This window comes from Taeniopygia guttata, chromosome 4 (assembly GCF_048771995.1).
Source record: "Taeniopygia guttata chromosome 4, bTaeGut7.mat, whole genome shotgun sequence".
NCBI lineage: Eukaryota > Metazoa > Chordata > Aves > Passeriformes > Estrildidae > Taeniopygia > Taeniopygia guttata.
Genome location: NC_133028.1, coordinates 30,708,736 through 30,734,291, shown reverse-complemented (window position 1 = coordinate 30,734,291; position 25,556 = coordinate 30,708,736). Strand labels below are relative to the sequence as shown.

At 35.4% G+C, this 25,556-nt stretch overlaps 1 protein-coding gene across 10 annotated transcripts in view; it reads right to left on the bottom strand.

Annotated features, from left to right (window-relative positions):
• Positions 1 to 25,556, bottom strand: part of FAT1 (FAT atypical cadherin 1) — a 104,358-nt gene that overhangs the window by 24,600 nt on the left and 54,202 nt on the right. For 6 of the 10 annotated variants that reach the window (XR_012055606.1, XM_032748067.3, XM_072928254.1 and 3 more), the window contains exons 5-13: positions 22,484 to 22,813; positions 21,764 to 21,974; positions 19,565 to 19,633; positions 17,454 to 17,593; positions 9,712 to 9,987; positions 9,307 to 9,517; positions 2,755 to 6,822; positions 1,992 to 2,188; positions 498 to 651 (exon numbers count right to left, since the gene is read on the bottom strand). Coding sequence is in view for 8 of the 10 variants with exons in the window: in XM_032748067.3 (XP_032603958.3) it covers positions 498 to 651; positions 1,992 to 2,188; positions 2,755 to 6,822; positions 9,307 to 9,517; positions 9,712 to 9,987; positions 17,454 to 17,593; positions 19,565 to 19,633; positions 21,764 to 21,974; positions 22,484 to 22,813 (5,656 nt within the window). In the remaining 2 variants the exon portion in view is untranslated. Of the gene's footprint in view, positions 1 to 497; positions 652 to 1,991; positions 2,189 to 2,754; positions 6,823 to 9,306; positions 9,518 to 9,711; positions 9,988 to 17,453; positions 17,594 to 18,675; positions 19,634 to 21,763; positions 21,975 to 22,483; positions 22,814 to 25,556 lie in introns of those variants that run through there. The other 4 variants (XM_072928255.1, XM_072928258.1, XR_012055607.1 and 1 more) reach the window with 3 other exon arrangements.

Below are 25,556 nucleotides of genomic sequence, written 5' to 3'. Positions count from 1 at the left end.
TCTCATTTATACTTCTGAGTTAATCTCATTCCAATAAAACTGGGGGCACTTCTGGTGTTTGCTATGGAAAGGATATTTGTTGCTCCATCTAACCTCATCCCATTAAATTCTCCAAAATAAAAGATGGCAAAGAGATTCTGAATGAAGATATTTCACAGTTACAAACCATTATTGTTGCTACTACAGTGAATATAAAAAGAGCAAAATTTATGGCATACTTTTATTCCAGTCACTTCAGCATGGAAGTTTCTGCCTTCAGGGCAATTACCCTGTTTATGCTTCAGTTCTTCATAAATTAAAATACTTGCCTTTTGCTAGACTTTATTCAATATATTATTAGTATTTGTGTAGGAGAAACTCACATTTTAAACCACTGTACAGTAAGCCAACCCTTAGTGGAGAGTTTTAACGACTGACATTTATGTCTTAATATAAAAGCAAAGCAGTTTATAAAATGAAGTGACTGGACTCTTGTATAATGTATAAAGTATTATTACCTGTGTCTGGAGTGAGTCTGAATTTTTCTGCTCCTGTGCCATGCAGTGTGTAAGTAATTTCTGCATTGGAACGAATATCTGCATCTGTAGCAGACACCTGCATTATCAGCTTGCCAGGAAGGGCATCTTCAGGAACTGAATCAGCATATAAAGTCTGCAAGATTTCAAAGTTACATTGAAAAATTAAACATATGAAATAAGCAGGGCTTGGAAAAGGGAGGGGAAAAAGGAATGATAGAGGAAATAATATTCTGTTTGAATGTCTAGTAACATATCATGTGAACCAGAGGATGAAATAACTGAAAATAAAATTAATTATGATTTTCTAATTAATTACTTCATATTTATTCAATTATGCAGAAAGGTATTTAATACTGCAACTATAGGGGTTTTTGAACATTTGAGCATTGCTCAGACCTTGAAACACTTGTAACTGACTAACTAATAGTGAAATGTGTTCCCAAAATAGGAGTTATAAATTTTTGCTAATTTTTCTCTCTTTTGGTGGATCATCTTTTTTAGGTCTGTCTCAATCTACAAGAAATTGATACCTGCTCTTTTAATGACACAAAAAGCTTCTAGATTAAATTAAAAATAAGAAAAAAGATTCAGAATTTATCAGTACTAAGCACTCTTACAGCCCAACCATGTAAGGAATGTGCATTACATTAGAAGCACTAAGCTTTGTAAAAATAATATTAACAAAGGGGAAAATTAAAGGAAAAAAAGCTAAAAATACTGACTTGCTAGTCTGTGTAGAACTGCAACCATTTACACAAAAGTAACCAACAAAAACATAAACTAAGAAAAAGAATCTTATGTTCACTGTATACTTGTCCTTCTTAGTACATGGGAAGAGTTCAGCCTAGTAATATGAAATCTGTGTTCAACTATGAAAAGTCCAAAAGAGGCAATAACACATTTTTCAGGGGCTATCTTCCTGAGTTTTTTTCCATTCCTTATTTTTCACGTCCATTTTTGCAGACTATAAAAATCTGGTAAAGTAAACAGCTTTGTAACAAGAAAACATTTATGGCTTACAGATTTTTGGTGCTGTTGACTGCAATTGCAGAGTAATATTCCACTCTTTTCAACTCTTTTATCACAGGAAATACACAAATATTTCAACTAAGCAATGGAATTTAGCGTTCTTTAAAACTTTTGCTTCTTTCATAAAATAGAGCATATGAACAATGATGGCCACAACTTAAAATACTTATTTTTGGAAAAGAATTAACACAGGAGAAATGTACTACAATTGTCCCTATAGCTCTCAAATACTCACTGAGTGTCAGTGAATTGTCTTTGGATTTTTAAAAAAATCTGTTTGTGAAGTATCATTTATTTGACAGCAGTCTATCTTAGTAGTCCAAATTTTTGCTACTGGTTTAAAAGGAACAGCTATTTGTCAGTCTCATGAGAAGCAATTTCAGAGAAAATGTAAATTTTACGTATGAAAGCAGCTGGTAATGGAAGATATAAGACTCTGCCTACCTTTTCACAAACAGGGCTATTATCATTAGCATCAAGAACTTTAACCTCCACCACAGCTTTAGCTGCAAAGGTCCCATCAGTAGCTGTAATATTTAGAAGATAATTATCCTTTTCTTCCCTGTCCAGAGGCTTTTTGACATAGACCTTCCATTCATTCTGTATATTTTCAATAGCAAACTGTCCCAAAGGATCACCTCCTGAAATATGAAACGAAGTATTTAGTATTTATTTAAAGATGGAGCTTTGTACTATTAATATATCAAAATTAAGGTATAGGAAAAAAAAAAGCAGGCACTCTCTGTGGCTTTATGAGGAAAGAGATCCATTTCCCCAGTATAAATTTTCAGTAGATGCTCACACTGTGGCCAATAGAATCCATAAAACTTAATTTAGAAATTCATGTAGCATTATAGAAAACATCATATCATGACATACGCTAAATAGAAACAATAAAATACTCCACTGGAAATTAACAGCCTATTATTTTGTGAAATTTCTTTCATTTGTTCTTTAACTGCATCACTAATCTAAGCATAGTTTTTTTTAAAAAATGGATATATAAATAAGATACAGAGAAAGGCATCTTAAGCAAGGCATACATGAAACAAAGACAACAAAATTCATTTTTCCACTGAAGTTTTTAATATTAATCTTAAGACACACACATTCTTTCTTTGCAGCTCTAGGGTTTCAAACACCTTCCAGTCTCTTCAAAGATTAAGCTGTATCTCCCTTCATTCCGACATTACTCAAAAAGACTTACCTGTGATGTAATAAAAGACTTGTCTATTGGTTTCCTCTGTATCAGCATCTGTTGTACTCAGGATGGCAATTACCCCACCAGGAGGGTCATCCTCGCTGACTGTTCCTTTATATATTTCTGCAGTAAAGCGTGGAGGATTGTCATTCACGTCTGTGACAGTAACTTCAACCACAGCCATAGAAGACAGCTGAATTTTTTCACCCCGGTCAGATGCAACCACTATGATTTTGTATTTGTCTCGTTTCTCGTGATCAAGTTCTTTCAGAGTGGTAATCCAGCCAGTTTCCATATTTATGGTAAAAGACTCTATAATGTCTAGCTCTTGAGAAGGATCCAAGCTGTAAGTGACCTGCCCATTGAGTCCTGAATCTAAGTCAGTTCCTTTAACCTGTATGACTCTTGTTCCAGCTGGTGTGTTTTCTACAATGAATGCTTCATATGGGTTGGACTCCAAAATGGGTTGGTTATCGTTTGCATCTTTTACTTGAATGCTAACCTCTACTGAGGAAACAACATTATAATCTTCATTTGCATACTGTGCTTGAACTGAGAACTGGTACCACTTAGTTGTTTCATGATCAAGATTCTTCTCAAGTTTCAACTCTCCAGTCTGTCGGTCAATCACAAAAAAGTCATCTCTGTTGCTTTCAGGAGTGTTCCCTTTAATCAGACTATATACTAAAGTCTGATTATGGTCTGCTTTGATAACATCTATCACAGTTCCAATTGGAATGTCCTCAGAAACAGTGTAAGAATAAAATGGTTCTGAAAATTTTGGAGTAGGCACTTCTGGTGGGAGTATTCTAGCATAGACAGGAACAACTGACTCTTTCTGGGGGGATCCACCATCAATTGCTCTAACAAGGAAAGTAAGAAACTCATTTTCCAAACCAATTAAGCTTTCTTTTGTAGTAATTATACCAGACAATGAATCAATTTCTAAATTCTCTTCTACATTGTCAGACTCTGCTTCAATAGAATATGTGATGTCTGCATTTGTACCTTCATCAGCATCAGATGCCCAGACTTTAATGACCGAAGTACCCCGTGGAACATCAGTCCCAATATTTACTTCATACTCTGTTGCTCGGAATTGAGGAGCATTATCATTGTCATCTGTAAGTATTACATTAACAGTACAGAAAGCAACTTTCCCTCCTGAATCTTTGGCCATTAAACTAATGGCAATTACTTTTTCTGCTTGTGTTTCACGGTCAAGCTTTTCAGCGGTAAATATTTGCCCTCTCTCATTTGTATAAAATCTGTCTTTGGCAAAGTCATTTACAATGTGGTAAGTGATGTGGCCATGTGTACCAGAGTCTTCATCTGTTGCTTTAACTTCTGTAACCAAAGTATGCAATGGAGAATTTTCAGCTAGTTCAACCTCATACTCATTCTGGCTGAAAACAGGACTGTGCATGTTGGCACTGATTACAGTTATATGGACTTGGGCTGAGCTTCTGAAGACACCATCAGAAACTGACACATTAAGTTTATAATGTGACTTCAATGTCTGTCTGCGGAGGTTTGAGATGGTGATAATGCCAGTTTTACTATTAATTACAAAATTCTTCTGATCATTGCCTGTTAGAATGGAGTACTCCAGCTTGTCAGCATCTGAACTATCTGCATCTGAGGCTTGCACACATGTCACAAAATGTCCTCGAGGAGCCAATTCACTAATTTTGGCTTCATAAAGCAATTGGCTAAAAAGAGGGGGGTTATCATTAAGATCAGTTACATCCACAGTTACAATAGTATCACTGCTCAAGGGCAGCATGCCACCATCTACGGCCCTTATTAGTAATTTGTGTTGCTTAATTTGTTCATAGTCCAAAGTTTTTGCTGTAAGAATGAGTCCAGTGCTGCTATCTATGTGAAAGTAGTCATGACTTTCACTATTATCCTCAACCAAGTGATAGGAAATTCCCCTGTTGGTTCCGGAATCGGCATCTGTAGCGCTCACTTGTGCAACAGATGTTCCAATGACAGATGCTTCAGAAAGTGTTGCAATGTAAGACTGCTCTGTAAACACAGGAGGATTATCATTGATGTCTTCCACTATTATGTCTACAAAGACATCAGCGTGTGCGCCATTTAAGGAGTCAGTTGCTCGGACACTCAGTTTATAGGCTGGATGAGACTCAAAGTCAAGAGGGGCAACAACATTTATAACTCCAGTGTTGAAGTTGATAGTGAACTGATTGAAAGGATCTCCACCTGTGATGCTGTAAAACACCTTGAGTCCTTCAGGGCTGTTAGCTTGTACATGTACCACAGGGCTATGGAGCTGAATGTTTTCTGGTATCTCTGAACTGTAGAAAGGCTTTTCGAACACTGGCATAGCTTTACTCATAACTGTAATTGGGACTGTAACTTCAGCTGAAAATGCAGGGTCTCCTCCATCTTTTGCTACTACTGTGACCAGATATTCCTTATTTAGTGTGTCTGGTTCAAACTTCTTCTTCAGGGAGATTTCACCAGTGGGATCAATTTGGAAATGTTCATTATGTTCTTTCAGATAGTAACGCACCTCTCCATTTTTGCCTGTATCTTTATCTACTGCTGTAACACGTTGAATAACGTGGCCTGCTTCAGAGTCTACTTTAACAGCAGCATAATATGGAAGATTGACAAAAAATGGAACATTATCATTTACATCTTCTACTGTGACTTTAACTACAATGTGTGCAACAACTGATGGCTTATTTTCCTCTGTCACTTCCACGACCACATCAAAAGATTCTTGCTGTTCACGATCAAATGGTATTCCTGTTGTTGAAAGGACTCCTGAAGTTTGGCTTATTTTAAATCTGCTGTCTGGATTTAGAATATGGTAAAACAGAGGCTTATTTATTTGATTCCCTATAGCAGAAACAACAGCTATTGTTTTTGCCTCTGTGGAATTCTCCTGCACTGTTGCAGAGTAAGAACTCTGTGTGAACTTCAGCTGGCTTGCTTTGCTTTCTTTCACATTAATTTTTACAGATGCAGTGCTTGCAAATCTGCCATCAGATGCTCTCACTGTTAGTTCGTATCTGCTTCTTAACTGAGTTGTGTTTTGTACTGTTATATCTCCAGTCTTAGGGTTTATTGAAAATTTTTCTCCAATGTTGCCTTCAATAATGGAATAAATTAATTGGGAAAAAATGCCTGAATCTGCATCAGTGGCATTAACACCAATGACTTTTACGCCTTTATAAGTTGGAACCAGAAGGGATGTCTCATAAAGCTCTCTTGAAAACACAGGAGGGCAATCATTGATGTCAATCACATAAATAGTAACATTAGCTGCATATTCTGCATATAGGCGTGGTATCCCTGTATCATGTACTTGCACGGAAAAGTGGAAAATATTTGTCTCCTCATAGTCCAGACTCATTACTGTCCGAATGGCACCGGTGCTAGAATCAATGGCAAAATACTGGCGGACAGATGGTTCAACAATTTGATAAACAAGCAAAGCATTAGATTCTTTATCAGCATCTGCAGCTCGAATTACTAAGGGGATATTCTTGTCAGTCAGAACCACACTGTTAATTGAAGCTGATTCACTGATGAGTCCTGTATATTCAGCCTGCATAAAAACTGGTGCATTGTCATTTTCATCCTGAAGATGTACCAAAACTGTTGCATTACTAGACAAGCCAGCCATGTTTGTTCCTTGCACAGTTAGAGCATAAAAAGGCAAAGTCTCAAAATCAAGTATCTTCTGAGTAACGATGACTCCTGAGTTGGGGTTGATAGCAAAGGCATCATCTGTATTACCATCTTTTATTTCATAAACTACAGAAGACTGACTGTATGCTGTAACCATTCCAACAAAACTGCCAATGTTGGCACTTTCGCTGATTTCTGTAGAATATTCTTTGGCTGTGAATTTTGGCGAGGCATTATCAGAAACTGTAACAAATATGTGCACAGAGGTCACTTCACTCATTGGAGGATGTCCTTTATCTGTAGCTTTTACCATCAGATTGTATTCTTCCTGGTTACTACGATCTAATTCCTTTGCAATTTTAATCATACCCAAAATGGGATCAATAAGGAAGGAATTTCCAATATTCCCTGTGAAGAAAGAAAAAGCAATTAAGAAAGAGGTATACAGAATTTAAGGGATGACTGCTTATTTAGTTCTATACTTAAAGAGACATAGACAGACACTATGAAAATTTCTTAGTTTTGCTTGATAAACATTTGTTAGCCTATCTGGAATGTTTTCTGTAATCAAGAGTTGGCAGTAATTCTAACCTTACTTGTGGAAATACTGCATAAAATATTGTTAGCAAAGCCATCCAAGACTTGAAAATAAATGCAAAATTTTTCTTTTAGCAAACTTAAATATTGACTGTAGCTGAAAGGAACTTATATTCAGAAGTTAATATTAGTGGAATAAAAGTTACATTTTATAATCTAAAACAACTGGAAGGTTTTGGAAAAAAAAAAAAAGAGAAAGGTTGTAACAAACTCTTGTGAATCTTAATTGTTTATACAAGTATTGTTTAAATGACTGCTTCAAAACCAAACTTTTTAAATTGGACAAATAACTACCTCTCTCTTATCTTCCTATTGATACACAGACAAGCTATTGCCTGTGACTGTATTAGAAGAAAAATAAAGCCTGCTGAGAAGGACCATCTCCATTTAATATAAACACTTGTTTGCTTCAAATTTTGAAATATACAGATGAACTACACTGCATACAAGACTCTGCTCATGTATTAAATATGCTAAGATTTAACATTTTACTTACCTAAAAAATTACATTACTAAAGCCATGATCTCAGCATGAAAAAAAAAATCTTTAAAAACTTCTGAGTTCTGCACACAAGTAGCAATAAGAAGGTTTTTGTGTTTTGTTTTTTTTTTTTTGTTTGTTTTGGTTTTTTTTTTTTTTTGGTGGAGTATTTTTGGGTTTTTTAAAGGAGCCTCTAAACACAGTGGCATTCTTAGAATATCCCATTACAAATCTAAGCAGCCATTACAAGCATTTAAGGAATGTTCCTTCCATTTGCTTAGAATATCAATTATAATGCTTTAACCTCCCAGTAGATAACAATCCTATAAAATAAACTTTACAGGTCTTATATTTACTCCTACAAAAAGCTAGAAGAAAGGAACAGAACAGCATGTCATTTTAGACCGCAAGCACACACGTTTTTCTTGCCATTGTTTGGCATTCATAAAACAAGCACTAATGAAAGGGGAAAGGCAAGAGAAAAATTTCATGGATGCTGGTGTCCTGCTTAGTAAATGTTATATTTCTAGAAATGACAGAAAAATCTCATGTAGTTTAAGCAAGTTATGAGACACACAAAAACACTCATTCTTCTGAGTATCATAAGCACAGCTTTGTTTTAATACAGTGTTAAAGTATGCTTTCATATGAAAACAGTACTTTGGGGAAGAAAAAGAAAATATTTCTAGTAAAAAATTCCTATCCTTTACACAGCAATTTATGTAAAATAAAAAAAAGCACATATCACTTTGCATGCAACAGAAATGAGGAACTTTTCGCCTGTTTGTTGTTCTCTTTAATATATAGTCTCTTACGCTTGTTACTGGGATTTTTATTTTAAATTATTTTTTTCCTTTAAAGCAGTACTTCACATAAGGAATGAAATTTAAATAACTTTTTTTTTTTCTAGTCATGGTGCCTACAAAGCTCAAGACCTTGATAATAGCAAACTTGTATTAATTCCTATTTAATGGACTGAATCAAAACCCACTTCTGTCTGGTAAGTGAACTCAATCAATGTCATCCTGATTTCTAATATTAAAAATTGGCACCATTCGAATCACATTACTGTAGGCAAGTTCATGCTTGAAAAATGTTCTGAGGTTAAAAATAAGGAGCAGCTCTTTCCTGGGCTGCAATCTGAAAGGAGTCTTAATACAAACTGACCAACACTTAAAGAATTTCTGAAATATTTTAATAACCTAGAATAGCAGTCCCACTACTAAAATCAGCCAGAGGGAAGTATGGAAAGCAACCCCTTTTTGCTGCATCTATCAGAAAGTTTACTTTAAAAGTTGGGATTATTTAGGAGATTGGTACATGCATATTTAAGTTATTTTTGAGCTTTTGCATTTGCATTATATTAAAGCAATTGCTTTTGCATTATATTAAACACAAAAGCACTTGTCTCAGGCTCTTACTCTATTTATCAAATCCTTGCTTTGCCTATGCTACAGAAAATAAGACTTACAATATCAAAACAGAATGCATTTTTTTAGACCTGAATGGAATGATTCTGTAATTTCTAAAGAAATTATTCCTTTTGAGTGTTTCAAAAGGGCTTTTTCTTCCCCAACTACTAAAATATGCCAAATGTATCTAGAGGATAACATAAATTGCTAAAGGATATAGATGAATATTCGTAGTTTTCTTTTACTCTAAAGCCGTATCTTCAATACATCTCTCAGAATACATCTCTTATGGCACATAAACCTTCACTGCTCCCCTTTTTTCACAAATATGTTTTCACACATCTACAGTTGAAAAAGTCTCAGCGAGTTCAACGGACTGAAAATATAAGAAAGTGAAGATACCTGATTCAATAGAGTACACAATTTCTGCATTTTTTCCTTTGTCCTTATCTAATGCTGTAACCTGGAGTACTGCTGATCCAATAGCTGCTGACTCATAGACTCGTCCCTCATAGGCAGGGCTGGTGAACCACGGAGCGTGATCGTTTGTGTCGCTGACATTAACCACGACTCTGGCGTAGTTGCGCTTCACGGGAACATCTTGATCTCGAACCTGCAACAGTCAGTAGCATTGGTATTTCAGTAGTTCACCAGATACAGTAATAATTCAAGATGCAGTCAGTCACAGAGTCAAAGACTGAATAAAATTAAACATACAAATAAATCTGAACTATGGGGACAAACTAAAATGACATTTAAAAGTATCAGTGTGTAATTGACAACAGAAGAAATCTCATGCGTACTTACCATTATTGTAAGAATATGCTGGTTCATGGTCTCATGATCCAGTTTTTCTGAGGTATAAAGGGAGCCAGTTGCAGGATCCAGACGAAATTTTTTAAGACTGATGGGATCAGTGCTACCCTGTATAGTATAAATCAGTTTATTCTTCTCATCTCTGTCCGTGGCACTGACTTGCAGAATTTCTGTCTCAGGTAAGGTATCCTCAGGTATAACAACTTCATATTTTGAAGCAGAAAACTGAGGCCTGTGATTATTTGTGTCTATAACTTTGATGTACACCTGAAATGATACAATGGGAATGGGAAAACATTGATGACATTTGGTAAAAATAAATGAAAGGAAGATAATTTCATTAAAAATCAGACCATAATACTGAAGTAATACCACCTCAAGACAATTTCATTTTGCTGGGAGGGGGAGAGATCCAAGATGTGTAGGGAAGAAGAATGTCACTAAAGCCAAATCTGCCTCACCTTCCTCAAAGTCAAACCAGAAATCTGTACAACCAGAAACATCTTAGATAAGGCATCTTAAAGGGAATGACATTTGTCCAAAGCAAGACAAAAAAAAATTCCTTGTTAATTTTGGAATTAAAAATTTAAAGTAAACAATATGGATCCTAGAGTGGTTAAAAATACTGCTTTTGGGTGCAAATTTACAATTTTAAGCAATGATTTTTCAATGTTTTTTCCTCCTTTCCCTCACATAAAACCAGTCCTCTTTCAGCCCCTCCCATCTGCAAGCCTAGGAAAGAAAAGTGGTGGAATTGCCACAAAAGTGCATTATTTCAAAGAACTCCAGGTGGTTTTGTTTACTATTCTGCAGCAATAGAGAAGAATTTCAGCATAGCTCACTGATCACCAACACAATTTCTCTGAAGTTACAGATAAATTAAATCTGATGCTTCATATTGAGTCTTTGTATAATATTGCTCACTAGAACCAGACGGGATCCCTGTATCCCCACTTGCTTTACACAGCACCAAAGTTTTGTATCAAAAGGGTATGACAGAGAGCCACCATCCTGTTCCTTCAACAGCAATAACACCAGACAAGCAACAGTAATGCAAAGGAGTTGGCAAGTAGACAGCAAAGCTCCAACAGCACACAGCTAAATTCAGGTTCTTTATGTGCTGCACACAAAACCATGCTTTTATCCATCCAAAGGTTAGGAGCTTTGTATAAATTTCTTAAGGGCTATACATGAACAGGTTTTTAAAATAAGTACTTACAATATTGCAAGTGGGTTAAATTGCTCTTTGAAGACACTGCTTTCCATTGGTAACTGGTGAAGTCTACAGATGTAATTTAGACAAGGTACCAAACTGCATGCACTAGAAACTAAATTAGATAAATCCTGATGGTGGCAAATAATTAGAAAATGCCATACCTCTTGCTACAGAAAGAAGAAATGTCAACCTTGCAAAACTAGCATCTTACTCTAAAACTGAATCATTTGGCACTGATAAAACCCCTTGCAAGATGCTGCTATGGAGACTAAGGAGTTTGGGTTTGTCACGGATTAGAAACAGATTAAAGAAAAGAAACAAAGAGTTAGACCAAATATTGACTTTCAGTGGGAAGAAATATTAATGGAACGTGACCCAGGATACATATTAGGACAAGTTTTTAAATACATCAACTAACAAATTAAATTGGAAAATGAAAGGAAGAGTAAGTATTATGTTAAAAATGCGATCTTTTTACATTGTCATGATTAACCAGGATGCAATAATGCAACACAAGCATAACTGTTAGTTTCTTTTTAAATTTTGTATTGTATTAAATTGTATTAAATTTTAATGCCTCTTGGAAGAAATAAGATAGAAGGGTCTAATACACTCACAAAATATTTGAGTAAAATCAGATGCTCACTAAACAATTGTGCTCAGAAAAATTAAAAATTATACTAAATGAAGATAAACAAAAAAATATAAACCCCCAACACTCAATACAAATCAAATGATAAAAAAATTTGCATATATGAAAGTTTTAAAGGCCATATACAATTACAACACTTCATTAATGGATACTATGTTTTCAAAATGAACTCATCACTAATTTTTTTATTAAATTTCCACCCCCAAGAAATTATTAAGATCAGATGCATTAAAAAAAGTGAAAAGACGAGGTGTCAAATGCAATGAATTTAAATTAAATTTCTATTTAAGTTAATGTCTATTTCCACTCTCAAATAAGAAAACACAAACTTAGGTTAAAATTGTAAGTGAGAAGGTATGCAACTACAGAGCAATTCTGTTAAGCAAATCTTTGGAGCAGAAGATATGGCCACCTGTGCTGTTGGTAGTACACAAAAGAAATAAAGAAAAACAGCATTACTAGAATGGAGCACCACAAAAAAACCCCATGCAAACTACTAAATTAAATGCCAGGAATGTAGTGACTATAAAACCAACATCAGTCCCTGCAGGACTAACCACATATCCATTGAACCAGCTTAACTGAAAAGTGAGTTAGTGATCATAGCAGCAGGATTTAGCATCAACTCTGCTATTAGGCAGTGAAGCAATTAAAATGACACATAAGGAGAAATCCTCCAAAAAGTACTGTTGGACTAAATAGGTATGGAGTTAGTGCCTCAAAATGTACAGCATTCTTAAATATGAATAATTTCTAAAAATATTGCTAAGAAATAAACATAGTGACTCAGTCACTACAAATGGTTAGCTCAGGTATTCCATTACTTGTCACATTAGTTTCTCAGGCTGCAGTTTTTCTCCACATTGGTAAACACAACTACAAATACACAACTTCATAAATCAGTGCAATAATTTTAAATGTATGCAAAATTCAAAGTTTATCTTAAACTCAAGTGAAAAGTGTTTTATCTACATACTCTAGGATTGCTTTTTCTCTCAGTGATGTTATTACTTTATTCCCCTGCACAAATTCTGGTGGACAAGCATAGTATGACCTGATGGGCTCCCTTTTGGTAACTCGTGTAACTCTGCACATTGGGCTGTTTTAATAAGGGCAGAGGGAAGGAATTATCCCCTTCTGTTTGACACTCCCTGGTGGGAAGGTAGATCTACTACAGTTTTAAGCCCTGCAGTACAGGAGAGACCTTGACAAAATGAAACAAACCCAATGAGAAGTCATTAAAATCAGTGGGGATTGAAAAGCAATCTGTCCCCAGGAGTGGTGCAGGAAAGAGAGCCAGACTCTTCTCAGAGATGCACAGTGAAAGGACAGGAGGTGACACTCACAAGCTCCAATAAGAGAAAATATAACTAGACATAAGAAAAGAATTTTTCAAGGAGAGTTGCTAAACACCAGTATAAAAGCAAGCCCAAGGGAGAAGTGTTGTACCTAGCCATCCCAGGTAGTTAGAACCCAATGAGTCACTGAAAAATTTGGTCAACTTTGCAGTTTGCTTTGCTTTGACCAGGAGTTTTAACTAGAACTTCAGTGAGCTATTAAATAAATATTAAATAAATTTGCTACGGAAACCCCATATTCAATTCAGGAATTCTTACCAAGGCTAAGTGACAGGTGCTAGATGTGCAATTACCTTCTAATTGTAAGAGGACCAAATTTCCACGTAAACTGTAAAGACCTTGAAGTTAAATGGAAAGCACTTGCAGAAATAATTTTGAGTGCAGTTTTAAAGACTCATGCAGAAAAATAAGGTTTAGTGTGTCTGAGAACAAAAACATTAAGAACTTGTGTTTTTCTAACAAAACATGCAGCATAAAATAAAACTAGCCTTTGGACCTTTCTCAGTGAAATAACAAGATTTAATTCAAATGAAATATGTCAATATTATCTCTTAAGAAAGAGTTGCACGTTAAAGAGGTACAATATAGAAAAGCTTGACATCAGAAGACTATAACATGATCTTTGAAACAAAGTGCTCTGGAATTAAAGAAACTTCACTCATTTTGCAAAAATATGCAAGGGCTGGGTTGCACAGCTGCCTTCTGCCCACTGAGAGCAATGTACACTGGTTATAAACAGAACAAAGCAACCCACGATTACTTTGAGGAAGGACTTAAAATCTATTAATAATCTGACAGGTGAAACCTAAATTTGCATAGGGATGTATTGATTGCTACTAAGAGGAGATATATGCCATTGACAAAACACACTCAATGGGCAATATTTAAAGAAAATGTTTAGATTTTAGATTACTTTAATATAATTTTTCATTTACTGATTCTGTGTGAGGTTTAAAATCTACTCCTGTCCCACAATTACATTATAGTTACATTGACATGTTTATATAACTTTCATAAATAAAAAGTTGTATTATCCAGAGATGACATAACTTATTCCAGCTCTAAATGTCTCTGTAGAGCAGTATAATTTCAAGCAAAATAACATGCAAAGATGTAGTAAATTAAGATTATTCTATACTTCATTCCCAAAGTATCATGTCCATATATATTTTGCAAAAAACAAGATTAAATATTCTGCAATAGCAAAGCAATAGGTAAAATGCTGCAATTAGCTGCAAACCACATGAAATAGTACTTTCAATGAAAAAATTGCTATACATAGCAATGACTGCAAGTGGCTATAGCTAGAAACAGGGCCATTTCTGTTTTCCCCCAAAAACCAATTCAATAATTATTTTACCACTAATTAGAGCCTGTGAATAACCTTTTCTGTTTCAGTATATAGGTCCATTGACTTGTGGGATTTAGTTATTTAGTTTCTGTATTTCTGTATTTTTATTCATAATCCTTCCAAGCCTGACACTAGTAATTTCTAACATCATGTCAAACACCACCACTGTAGGCCTGGAATTTGTCCTCGTTCTGCCTCATGCATTTGGCATTTAGATGCATGCAAAATTCTAACAGCCTCCACGCCTACTATTGCTTTATTTTTCAAAAAAGCTATTTAACTGAAGTTCTGAAAGAGTCAAATGCTTTGCAGATATTAATGGCTCAAGGCCAGCAAATGCCTTCCAATTATTAGTCAGATTCAATACACTACTTTTACACAGTAAGATTCTCATTTCTTGTGCTCCTCCCCAATTTCTTGCAAATGTCATTTCCTTTTTTCAAATTAAAGGTAAAATTATTTACTCTGCTGTTAATCAGATCTGTTATATTGGTTATATCCGGTGTTTATAGCAATTACTTTGTAAATTAAAACCACTGTATGGCATATTGTTGTTCCTCATGTATGCACACAGAATTCAGAATTTCTTTTGCCTGTCCCTCCATTTTAACTGTTTATCAGTTCTTAGAAGAATTCAACGCCACATCAGGATTTAAACTTCAATCATCAGTATTTCAGCAGTGAGTAATGGAGTTTACACACCGGCAGCCATAAATCACACCTTCAATTTTGATTTTGTATCAGCATTTTTAACCCTCTAATTTAAGCCTGATCTGAAATGCATATTTTGACGGACAGTCCAGAGTGTTATTTTAACAGATTGGGGCATTTGGGTGGGCCAGGAGTTATGGAAGAGGCAAGAGAATCAATTAAAATGAGGATCATGCACCAACAGTTTCAGAGTTTGAACTAATCCACACTCCTCAATCTAATACACCACAGTGAGACTCCAACAGCAACAGCATAACTTGTGCCTATCCCACAAGCAGAGCAAAAGGAAGGCAGCCCAAAGGAAGTCTTTGTGCTTGTTAGTAACAGAAACCACAAACTCTGATCCTGCCAAGCTTAAATGAGAGAGGAAGAGAAAAATATGAAAAACAATCACGGAAAAAGCAATCACAGAAATGACAAATGTGAGATTACCACTCCAGTTCTTCTGGAGAAGAGTGCTGTGGGGTAAATGTTTACAATGATCACTTAGCTTTACAAAATGTTACAATAACAAATTCATTTAAGGAACAAAAAGTACACTCTGCATTCCCAAGAAGAACTAAATGATCAAATAACTCAGAGGAAGAGAAGGAGTGAGGGTTAAAGTAATTTTTTGACCCTCCCATTCTTGGTTGTTCTAAAAGACAAAGCAGATTATGGTTCAACTGTGACAGCTCAGGCCATCTGCATAAACTCAGCTATGCAAGCAGCAGCACTGGACAGTCTATCTGCATTCACCAAGGCCCCATATTGAGCCTTGCTTAGTCCCCAGGCTACTCCAACAAATGATGGCATTTTTGAATGCATTTTTGGGAGGGGGGGCAGGATGTGTGTATGGAAAAGCCTCTTCCTGTCTTTTTGACTTTTAGCTAAATTTGTGTTTTGTCCTCTATTTTTTGTCCTAAGTAATTCCTGCCTTCTATCCAGCATTCCGCAATTGCTAGAACTGAATCTGCTCAATATTTTTACTACAAGTAGGCAAATGTAATACATTTACAGCAGGATCCTCCAAACCTTTTATGGTGATTATCAGCACCAGAGGCAATGGCACCACAGCTGTGACTGCAGCAAGTTCCTATTGAGAAACATGTTGCTGTTTTTAAAGATTCATGGTCTAGGAAAAGTCACTCACAATTGTCACCTCTAAAGGAAAAGGCAGTTCTCAAAGGAAACTGCTAAACTTGGTCACCTTCTACTATCAAATTTACTCTATTTGACCTATCAAGCCTCCAGACATGCAGTCGGCTCAAAAAAGATTCTATTTAAAATCCTGAACATTGACAAGAAACATCTTTTCTTCTGGCCAAAATCAGAAGACAACATATAAGACATTAAAAAAGTCAACAGAAAAACATATGCAGTGCACAGAAGCTGAACAAGAAGAAATTGCATTTGTAGCACAGATCTCTATGTACAGAAAAGACAGCAGCAACCCACTTATTGCTCTTTTGAGTGCCTGAAGGGTAGGTCAATGAGAGGGGTAGGTAATACAGACACATCACTGTCCAAGTCCAACAGCCTTTAATCGGTAAATAAAGCCTTTCCCTTCTATCTGGAAGAGAAGCTTCTCTATAATCATGGCTCTATTCACACCAACCTCAGCTAAACTGTACTTTCAAATATATTCAGGTTCTGGGCTGGGGAAAGAAACTAGATGGGAACAACAGGCGGTAAATACATCATAAACTACTTTACTATGAATTAGACAATACTGTCACAAAAGGCTTCTGCACATGTAAGTGAAGTCCTCAGTTCAGTCGCAAAGAATTGCCACCAGCAGAGAGCCTTAGGAAAAAGGTAATTGAAACACTGGTTTGCCTGAGTTTGCTGTTTTTTGGAGATTGCTAACAATCTCTACTTTCACCAAAACTAAAATGAAGTATTTAGGACAATACAAAGAGATGTTATAATCTAAACCTTATTTCTGTACATACACTATGCACAAAAAGCAACTTAGTTTCATATAAATTACTTGGACATTGTACAGCTGGTCATCTATAGCTCTTCCAGGGGGAGGGGAACCACAAAATTTTAAAATGGTTGTCTTTAAATTTCAAGTACAGTAATCAATTTATGTAGTGATTTTGGGGGAGCTTGTAAAGAGGAGTAATTCAGATGAGTAGTATTAATCCTTTTCTCGTAAGAAAGTTGTGTGTGCAGGGGCTTAGTTTCTGTTCTCTTTTGTTTAGCTGTAGGAACATGTTATAACTTAAAAGCTGTTGGTTCAGACTACAGTATAGTAACACACTACCTTTACACCTAAGTCACCGAACAACATGGCTCTGTGAATTCCAGAATTCACCTCTATTTTAGACAAAGACCCTAATTTAAATAAACCATGGTCATTGTCTAGGATTAAAAAAAAAGTGAGAAGAAAACCCAACACCTTCCCCACCCTCCAGCTACATACTGTTTTTATAAGTGCTTCATCAGAAAGTTCATTACCTGAGTGCTGATAGATCTGGTTCCATCTGTTGCTTCTACTGTCAAGTTGTAATTTGATTTCTGCTCCGCATCAAGAGGTCTTGCAACAATGATAGTTCCTGTGCCTTTGTCCACATCAAATCGACTGTCATAGTTGCCACCTTGTTCAGTGAATTGAGAGGGAGAAGTCAATAAAACGAATTATTACATCATCGTTTCTATGTATGACAATGTTCTGTCTTCCAATGCTTAATGAAGGTGGAACTATATATACATATATTTATACATACATTTAGTTTAAATACTTTAGGTTTTTTTCCTGGTAACATGATATGCTGCTAATAGATATTTAAAACTGAGTAGTTTTGGACAATGCTGACTTGCCCAGCTCATGGAAAGTCAGCAGGGAAATTATTATTAGCAAGATTCTCTACTTAAAAAAAAAAAAAAAAAAAATACATGGAATTTATGATTCCCTACAGCAGGAAATTGAGAATTACTGCATCAAATGCAATAGTTCCTTTTGGGCAGATTACCAGCTAATAAATGAAAAACGTACTTTTTATCAAAATACATTAAAATCCCATTTGACATACAGTCTAAGTTTTGTCTTTTGGAGCAGAGTACATATTATTATATTCATATATGACTATAGATAAGGCTGAAAAAGCTGCAGCACCTACAAAGGATTATCATCTTAATGTTGAGTATCTAAGGAATTCACTATCTCAGTCTTACTGAGATAGACAGGATTCAGAATAGTGCTAAATGTTTACATGCCCAATGTTTAAATACAGCCAAGTTCCTTTTCTGAAGCAAAGTATCTTAATTTCCCTTGTGAAACTTTCAAATTACTCTTTTCAATATAGTTAAATAACTGTGTAGATCAATAGCTACACTCAGTTGTTTCAACATTTAACTGATCATCATCGTGCCATCTGGAGCAGATTGCCCTGAGAATGCAATGCCCATTAAGTCCAAATACTATTAGCGGTGATGAATACTCCCGTTTAACTACAATTGCTTTAGACTTCTCAATAAACTGCCTAAAATGGAAGAATCAATTCTTATTTTGGTCAAGCCAGTGCTAGATATGGCAAACCAATTTTATTTAATTATGGGCATGTGTTTTTTCTAATTATATGTTACAAGGATAGCAGATAGTATTCAGATATCATCTGAGAGCTTTTTTTTTTCCTTTAACAAGATTATACATGCTAAGCTTTGCAAATCACTAAATGTATTTTATGAAAAGCCAACGTTAGAAGTGAGAGGGTGAAGTCCCAAAGGTTGCAAATTTGAACTTAGTCCAAGAAAAAAACAGTAAATAATCAAATACGCCCCCATTCACATGTAAAAAGGATTTCACCTTTAGAAGGTTCCACTGCATGACAAACGTATCAGTTTAGGAAAGATGGGCTAGATTCTGCTTCACTGGATTTGAGATATTTGATAATGACCAACATGGCATAATTTCTCTAGTTCAATTGAAAGCCAACTCCTCTTACTGGCCCAGCAGCAGTTTCTGAATCACTCAAATGGATAGAAACTGGACATCACGAAAGGCAGCAGCTTTTTTCTTAAGAGATGTACGTGATTTTTTTTCAATGGGCTTTGTGCACTGTGTCAAGTTTTAGAAGGTGAATCTAGTTTTTCCTTTTATAGCTGGCAGGCAAAACCATTTTCTCAGATGTTTCAATGAAGTTCTCTACATTTTAAGGGAAAAGTAAAGTGAATGAGCATGAATTGGTACAATCAGTTTTCCTGACACAAGGACAAGCTCTCTAACCAACATTTTTCCCTTACTTATCAAGAAAATCACCAGGGCCTTGCCTATATTTGTAGTAGCAGTGATATCTGGTGATCCGCTGAAGCAGAACTCAACCCAAACTTCTGCATCTAGTACACTGAAAGTGTAACAGCAACAGTTTTGGTGAAAGCCAAAACTGGATGCTCAGAATTGATGCTGTATAAATGTAATGATGACAAAACAAAACAAAAACGAACCTGTCACAAATGCAACCGTGAGCACTTTGATTTCCGAAGGGTTAATAAAATAAATAGTTTATAAATGTACGCTTTCATTTCAGATCTCATAATCTGGTAATAAATTATGTGATCTCAGCAGATACCTTCTGCTGTACAGTTCAGGTCACAAGCCATCTGTAAGATGTAAAATACTTCACTAGCAAGCTTGTCTCCTGGCTCAGCCAAAAAGAAAGAAAGCATGGAAAGCAAGCACAGAACACAAAGGAAAGCTGTCAATCAAATTCATTCATGCTATTAGAAACAGTAAAAGAGGGTAGTAAAGTGACCACCTGCAAGAATAGCCCATAACTTCATAACAAGATCATATATTAAATTTTCCAAAACACTTTTACTAAGAAAACTGTCAAAATAAAATGGTTTATTTTACAATGCTTGGGCAAGTTATGCTCTTTCCCCATGGAGTTTTCTGTATATGCCTTTCTAAAAAGAGCAGGAAAAGATCATTCATTTTCTGCATTAGGTATACAATAAAAATATGTAAATGTCCAACTGTGCTGCATACTTAGAAGGAACAGATCAAAATAATACTATCAATCAGGATTCTATTCAGATGTACTCCGGGTTTAGAGTGCATAGCAACTGAAGCACACTAAGAACAATAGGAAAGTACACCCCCAATCTAATTAACAAATTTTGCTAACAAAATGCCCCAGAAAGAAATCACTGCTGTACTGTGTTCAGACTCAGAAAAACTCAGAGGCCTATTCTATCTTCTCTCTTTCAACTTTATTAACTGCTCACCTTTCCCTGACAATGTCACTTTCTTAACCTTGCCTTTAATGGACTCATTTTGGTCTACCAATACTTGTTTACTGTGGATGGATAACCCTAATTTGAATAGGAGTACACAATACCTTCTCATTTTTCCTGCTCACTTATTTTTAGACTTTCTGCTTTTCTACTCCCATATCCCTGAGTGTGTTTGTGAGAATAGTGAAAGAGCAGCCTCAGTTCCAAAATACCTTGAATGCAGAACTTTGCGCCTATGAGAATTTTGTACAGATCTGTAACATCTAGGTTTAGCTAAACACCAACACTTTTTATCAATTATAATCTATTTGCACAGGAGCTTTTTTTTTTAAGAATATATTAGTAAGAACCATTTAAAAAATCTATGTCAATGTTTAATGCATTAGCAATGATTATCACTATCATCACAGATTGTTCATGTACAAAGCATGATTTTAGGGAAGAATTGCATCTGTTTGCATATGCTTGAAAATGTTTTGAAAACACCCTTATGTATTTGGCATTTGTATATTCCTGCTACTTGTGTTAGTTTCATAAACTTTATTTTTAACTGTTGCTATTCTCAATACTCCTCAGGAAATACATACCAGCAAAACAGATATTTAAAATACTTAAACTACTGAGAAATATTTTAAAATATGCTCTTCCCAGCAACTTAACATCATAATCATAGCCAAAGTTTTCAGTATTAACCAAGATGAAAAAGATCCTTCTTTTGTGAATGTAGTAGAAAAATCACAAATCTATCGAATCGTAAGTCTATCAAAAATCTGATAGACTGACAGAGTTTACTTATGACTAGAAGCAGTTCACTACAAGGCACCTCTCTTGAAACAAAGCTATGCCATTCTCCTTGATTCTAACACACAACAGAACTTGGTTTTACTATCAGCTATGCAGCGAACACTCTGTGTATTACTGGTGCTCTTAAATCTAGCAACCAAGTCTAAACTTCAAAAAAGTAAAAATTTTGTTACCATGACATCAACATATAGTCATATTATCGGTTAGAAATCCCCTTTAAATGGTAGAAGTTAAGATATGATTTAGTAGAAAGAATATGTACAGGAAAAAGATTGCTGGGATTAGGAGCATTGCAAGCTTTCCTTTTAGTACTGAAGCAAAAGCAAACTGAGAAGCAGCCCAGAGGAGAAGAAATCTATATGAACAGTAAAATCTCTTATTGAGCATACTATCCTGCTTTGCAGAAAACTAGCCTCTTATTTCCTTTCCTATCATACACTCTATGATATTGACTTCATTAGTTTTCATTTCAGTAACACAATATTCAGAAATCAATTTTAAAACTGCAACACAGCAGATATTTTGCAACTTAATTTTAATCTTTGATACAGAGTGGCATTGATAATAATTAAATAATTTTAACTTATAAAATCTGCATCTGCATTTAAAGAATGTCAAAACCTTGCATTATTTAGAAGAGCGATTTAAACCAAGCTGCAATGAGCCCTCCAGTATTTCAGACTCTATGCATTTGTTTCTAATAATAAAGGCCCTTAAGGCATCCTTACCCGTTATGTCAAACCAAAGTGGTGTTCCAAGAGGTTCAACAGCTATTACACCAATCATGTGGGCAACTGGGTCACTTTCCATCACCGTAAAAGAAAAAAATGATTCCTCAAAATAAATAGGCTCTGTGGGTGGGATGGGCTTTGGAATCCATTCTATGTGAAGCCGTGTAGTCGAAGATTTTTGTGGGCGACCATTATCTACAGCTTTAATCTGTGAAACAGACACATCTTTTAGGCTACAGGATCACATAAATCATTATGTCACATAAATAGAAAGCAGTAATAAGCTCCAAGCATGTTTGCTCGTGTGAGATATTTTCAAAAAGGTTAAGTGTCTCTCAAAGTGCCACTTGCCCTTCATTATCTGGGCAGCAAATGGAGAAAAAGTATGCAGCACCTGATAGCAGCACAAACTGTTACCATAAATTCACTTTTATTTTGCTTTCTTCCTGAAGGTGAGTCAAACTGATTGCTTATGCTCCCTCATCACATAAATTATCTGTCAAGTTCTGGGAAAGAACAGCAGTTCTTAGTACACAATACAAACATCTCAAATCATCCCTTAATAAAAACCAAACAAACATACAAAACAATACTTCTGGATTTGTTGAAGCTTTCTTCCTTCAGATACTGCAGTCACTCACCTGCCAACCACTGAATAAGAAATGAACAGATAAAAGAACACTTTACATATTCATGATATACAGGATTTTCACTCACTGAAAGGATATCGTAGTCCCTTGCTGCAGAAAATTTCTTTGATGAAACCACTCCAGTTTTTGGTTCAATAAAGAATTTGCCATGTTCATCACCATCTTCAATGCTGTAAGAGATCTCTGCATTGGGGCCTTCATCTTTATCTGCAGCAATAACTCGATAGATCGGCTCTCTCCTAGCAGTTCTCTCTCGCTCGGGCTTACCACGCTCCGGAAGCCGAATTTTGTAGAATTTTTGCAAGAATTGAGGCTTGTTGTCATTCTCATCTAAAACCTTCACAATCACCCGTGCAATTGTTGATTTTGCAGGAGTACCGTTGTCTGTTACTGTTACCTGTTTTTATTAACAAGGGTCAAGTTAGAGCTCAAACATGGTCCTTCCAACAATGCTCCTCCCTAAATGAGGTTTTCCTACAACTGCCTAAACAGTTATCTGCTAACTTCAGTTATAGCACTTGCCAAAAGCTAAAAGTGAGTAAAGATACTCATTCAAAAGATACTCAAAAGTATATTCAGCTATTATCTTAATATTTTGACACATTAAATGCAAAACATTCGCGTTCATCTCTAACAGATGGTATGATTTCCACATATTTGAATATCTGCTCCCTTTAGTACTTGTAATGGAACACCACCACATACCTTTCAGTCCACAAGAAAAACCCAACCACACCCAGTTAGAAAATGAAAGCATATCCCAAATGAGGAAATTGCAAGGGGTATGGGATAAAATGTTAATTAACATAAAATTAGCATTGCCCTGAACCAAACAAATAACAAAGGCAAATTTGAGCAACATCTATTTGATTTGAATGCAGCATCAGATTTGAAAGCATTTACTGACATAACCAAGGGTATACTAAGATATGAGAGAATAACATGAAGCTAATCTAAAATAACTGCATAAGAAAGTGCGAACTGGAACTCAGAAAACACAATCTGGGAATAAAGAATGGGACATATTAGTTACTCTTATGTAAGCAGAAGTGTAAAGATCAAATTTAATAGCAAAAAGGAATAAACCCACCAACCCATCTGGTCAACATTTCAATGCTCAATTAATTAGCTCAGCACTTGGGTCATAATACTGTCCACCATTCTGTGCATTTCTGGGTTTCTTTCCAACCTATTATCAGAGTTGCAAACATAAAACTAACACATGGGAAAGCTGCTACTTTAGGCCAGGCTGTCAGAATAGCTCTGTAGTTAAGAGTTCTTCTGTCACATACTTCACAGACTTTTAGTTAAAACTTAAACAACCAGTTGGGATTCAAAATGAATAAAGAATGAAGAATTATAAATTACACCAGCAGACAATAAACAATGTTCCAAACTAAACAGCAATGAGCTTAAACTACTATTTTATACAGAATGATGAAAGCAGAAGGATTTATATACCATTACGTGACATTGTAATCCTAAAAATAAACTTTCTGAGTTCTGTACATGTTAGCTTAAGGTTATAAAGTTGAGCTTAAATTAGCACAACTGCTAGCAGACAACTGTCCATAATAGTACACCGTGAGCATGATACAACTGGCATAAGTTTTGGTCTAAAACAAGTAGCACACACACACACACACGTTGCTTAGCTGCAGCCTGAGAATTCACACAATTCAGACACAATTTTCAACAGGCAACCTGGATGTGGTCACCCTGTTCCAGGGATAAGGTGTAAGCAATCAAAGCCATATGGGCCATGTCGCCTCAGGATCAGAAAATAATCATTTTACAATCTTACAGCTCATTTTATTTACTGTATAAATCTAATTTTAAAAACCTAGTATAATATATGGAGAAGTAAAAAACATGATTTACCAGTTTTACAACCCATATACATAGCAGTGGTCAAGAAATAAGACATAATGGACATGAAATGCTTTAAGAAACTGAGACAACTTGATCTGAGAAGGCAAAATGAAAAGAGAATTATATAATTACTTTAAAATTTACAGGATTATTATGTCTAGTACTAAATCAGAGTTGCCAGTTAATTGATTTTGTTACTATTACTTGTAGAAACACACCACAGAGGAAATTCTGCCCCATTGCTACTTAGGTACAAAGTATTCTTTTCAAAGCTGATACAGTAATTAAAAGAATAATAAAAAATTTGGTCCAATAGCTGCATTAATCCAGCTTGACATGCACTAAAGGGATACAAAAGGCCCAGGAAGACTGCACATATACTGCAATTACGCAAAAGGATATTTTGTGCTACCAGGGAATAAATATATTCATCTCCACATCTCTGCAGTCGTTGCACTCCTATTGGAACACCTTTTTAAGGATTTAACAAGTTTTCAGTAAGTCTAGAGGTGCTTCTCTGTCTTTAACATTAATTTAGCCAACTCCCATTGCAGTCTTTTATCTGTCATCCAGGACAAGAGGCACAATAAACATTCCAGATAAATCTTAGGACATAAGGATCACTGTGAATATTAAGTCTTCACTACAGGAGAAGTACTATGCCATTACACTGCTCAACAACATTGTGAAACTGGATGACTTAAAGTTCTCTGTTTTCCTTTCAGGTTGTTTGACAAAGAATGACAAAAGCTCTTAAATAAACTCAGACACTTAATTGAATGTAGTTAAATAAAAGCATTATGTTACAAGTTTCATGCTCTTGGACTTAGACTCTACAATGCATGTCTTGCAACTGATGTGATTGATAAACATGTTATGCAGAAAACAGGCCTACTCACATACTGTCCTTTTGTATTCTCCATATTATAAAAACATTCTGCACTTCTTTTGCAGAAGCCTACACTCAGCAAAAGTTAGGCTGACATAGCTATTCCAATAATTACACAGAAAGATAAAAAGAGAAATCACACTCCTTTTAACAATTACACCTTTGTACCATTTGAATGTAAATCTTTGTTTTGAGATATAGAAAAAAAACCTGCATTCAATCTGTACCTTTAGTCTTTTTTAGCAAAAAAGCCTCAACACACTGTTTTTATAACCATGTATAGGACAGGTGGTTATCTGCATTGCAACATAATGAACACAGAAGAAAATTACTTCTGAAATCCAGTTTTTAAAAATTCTTCATATAGTAATCAAGCCTG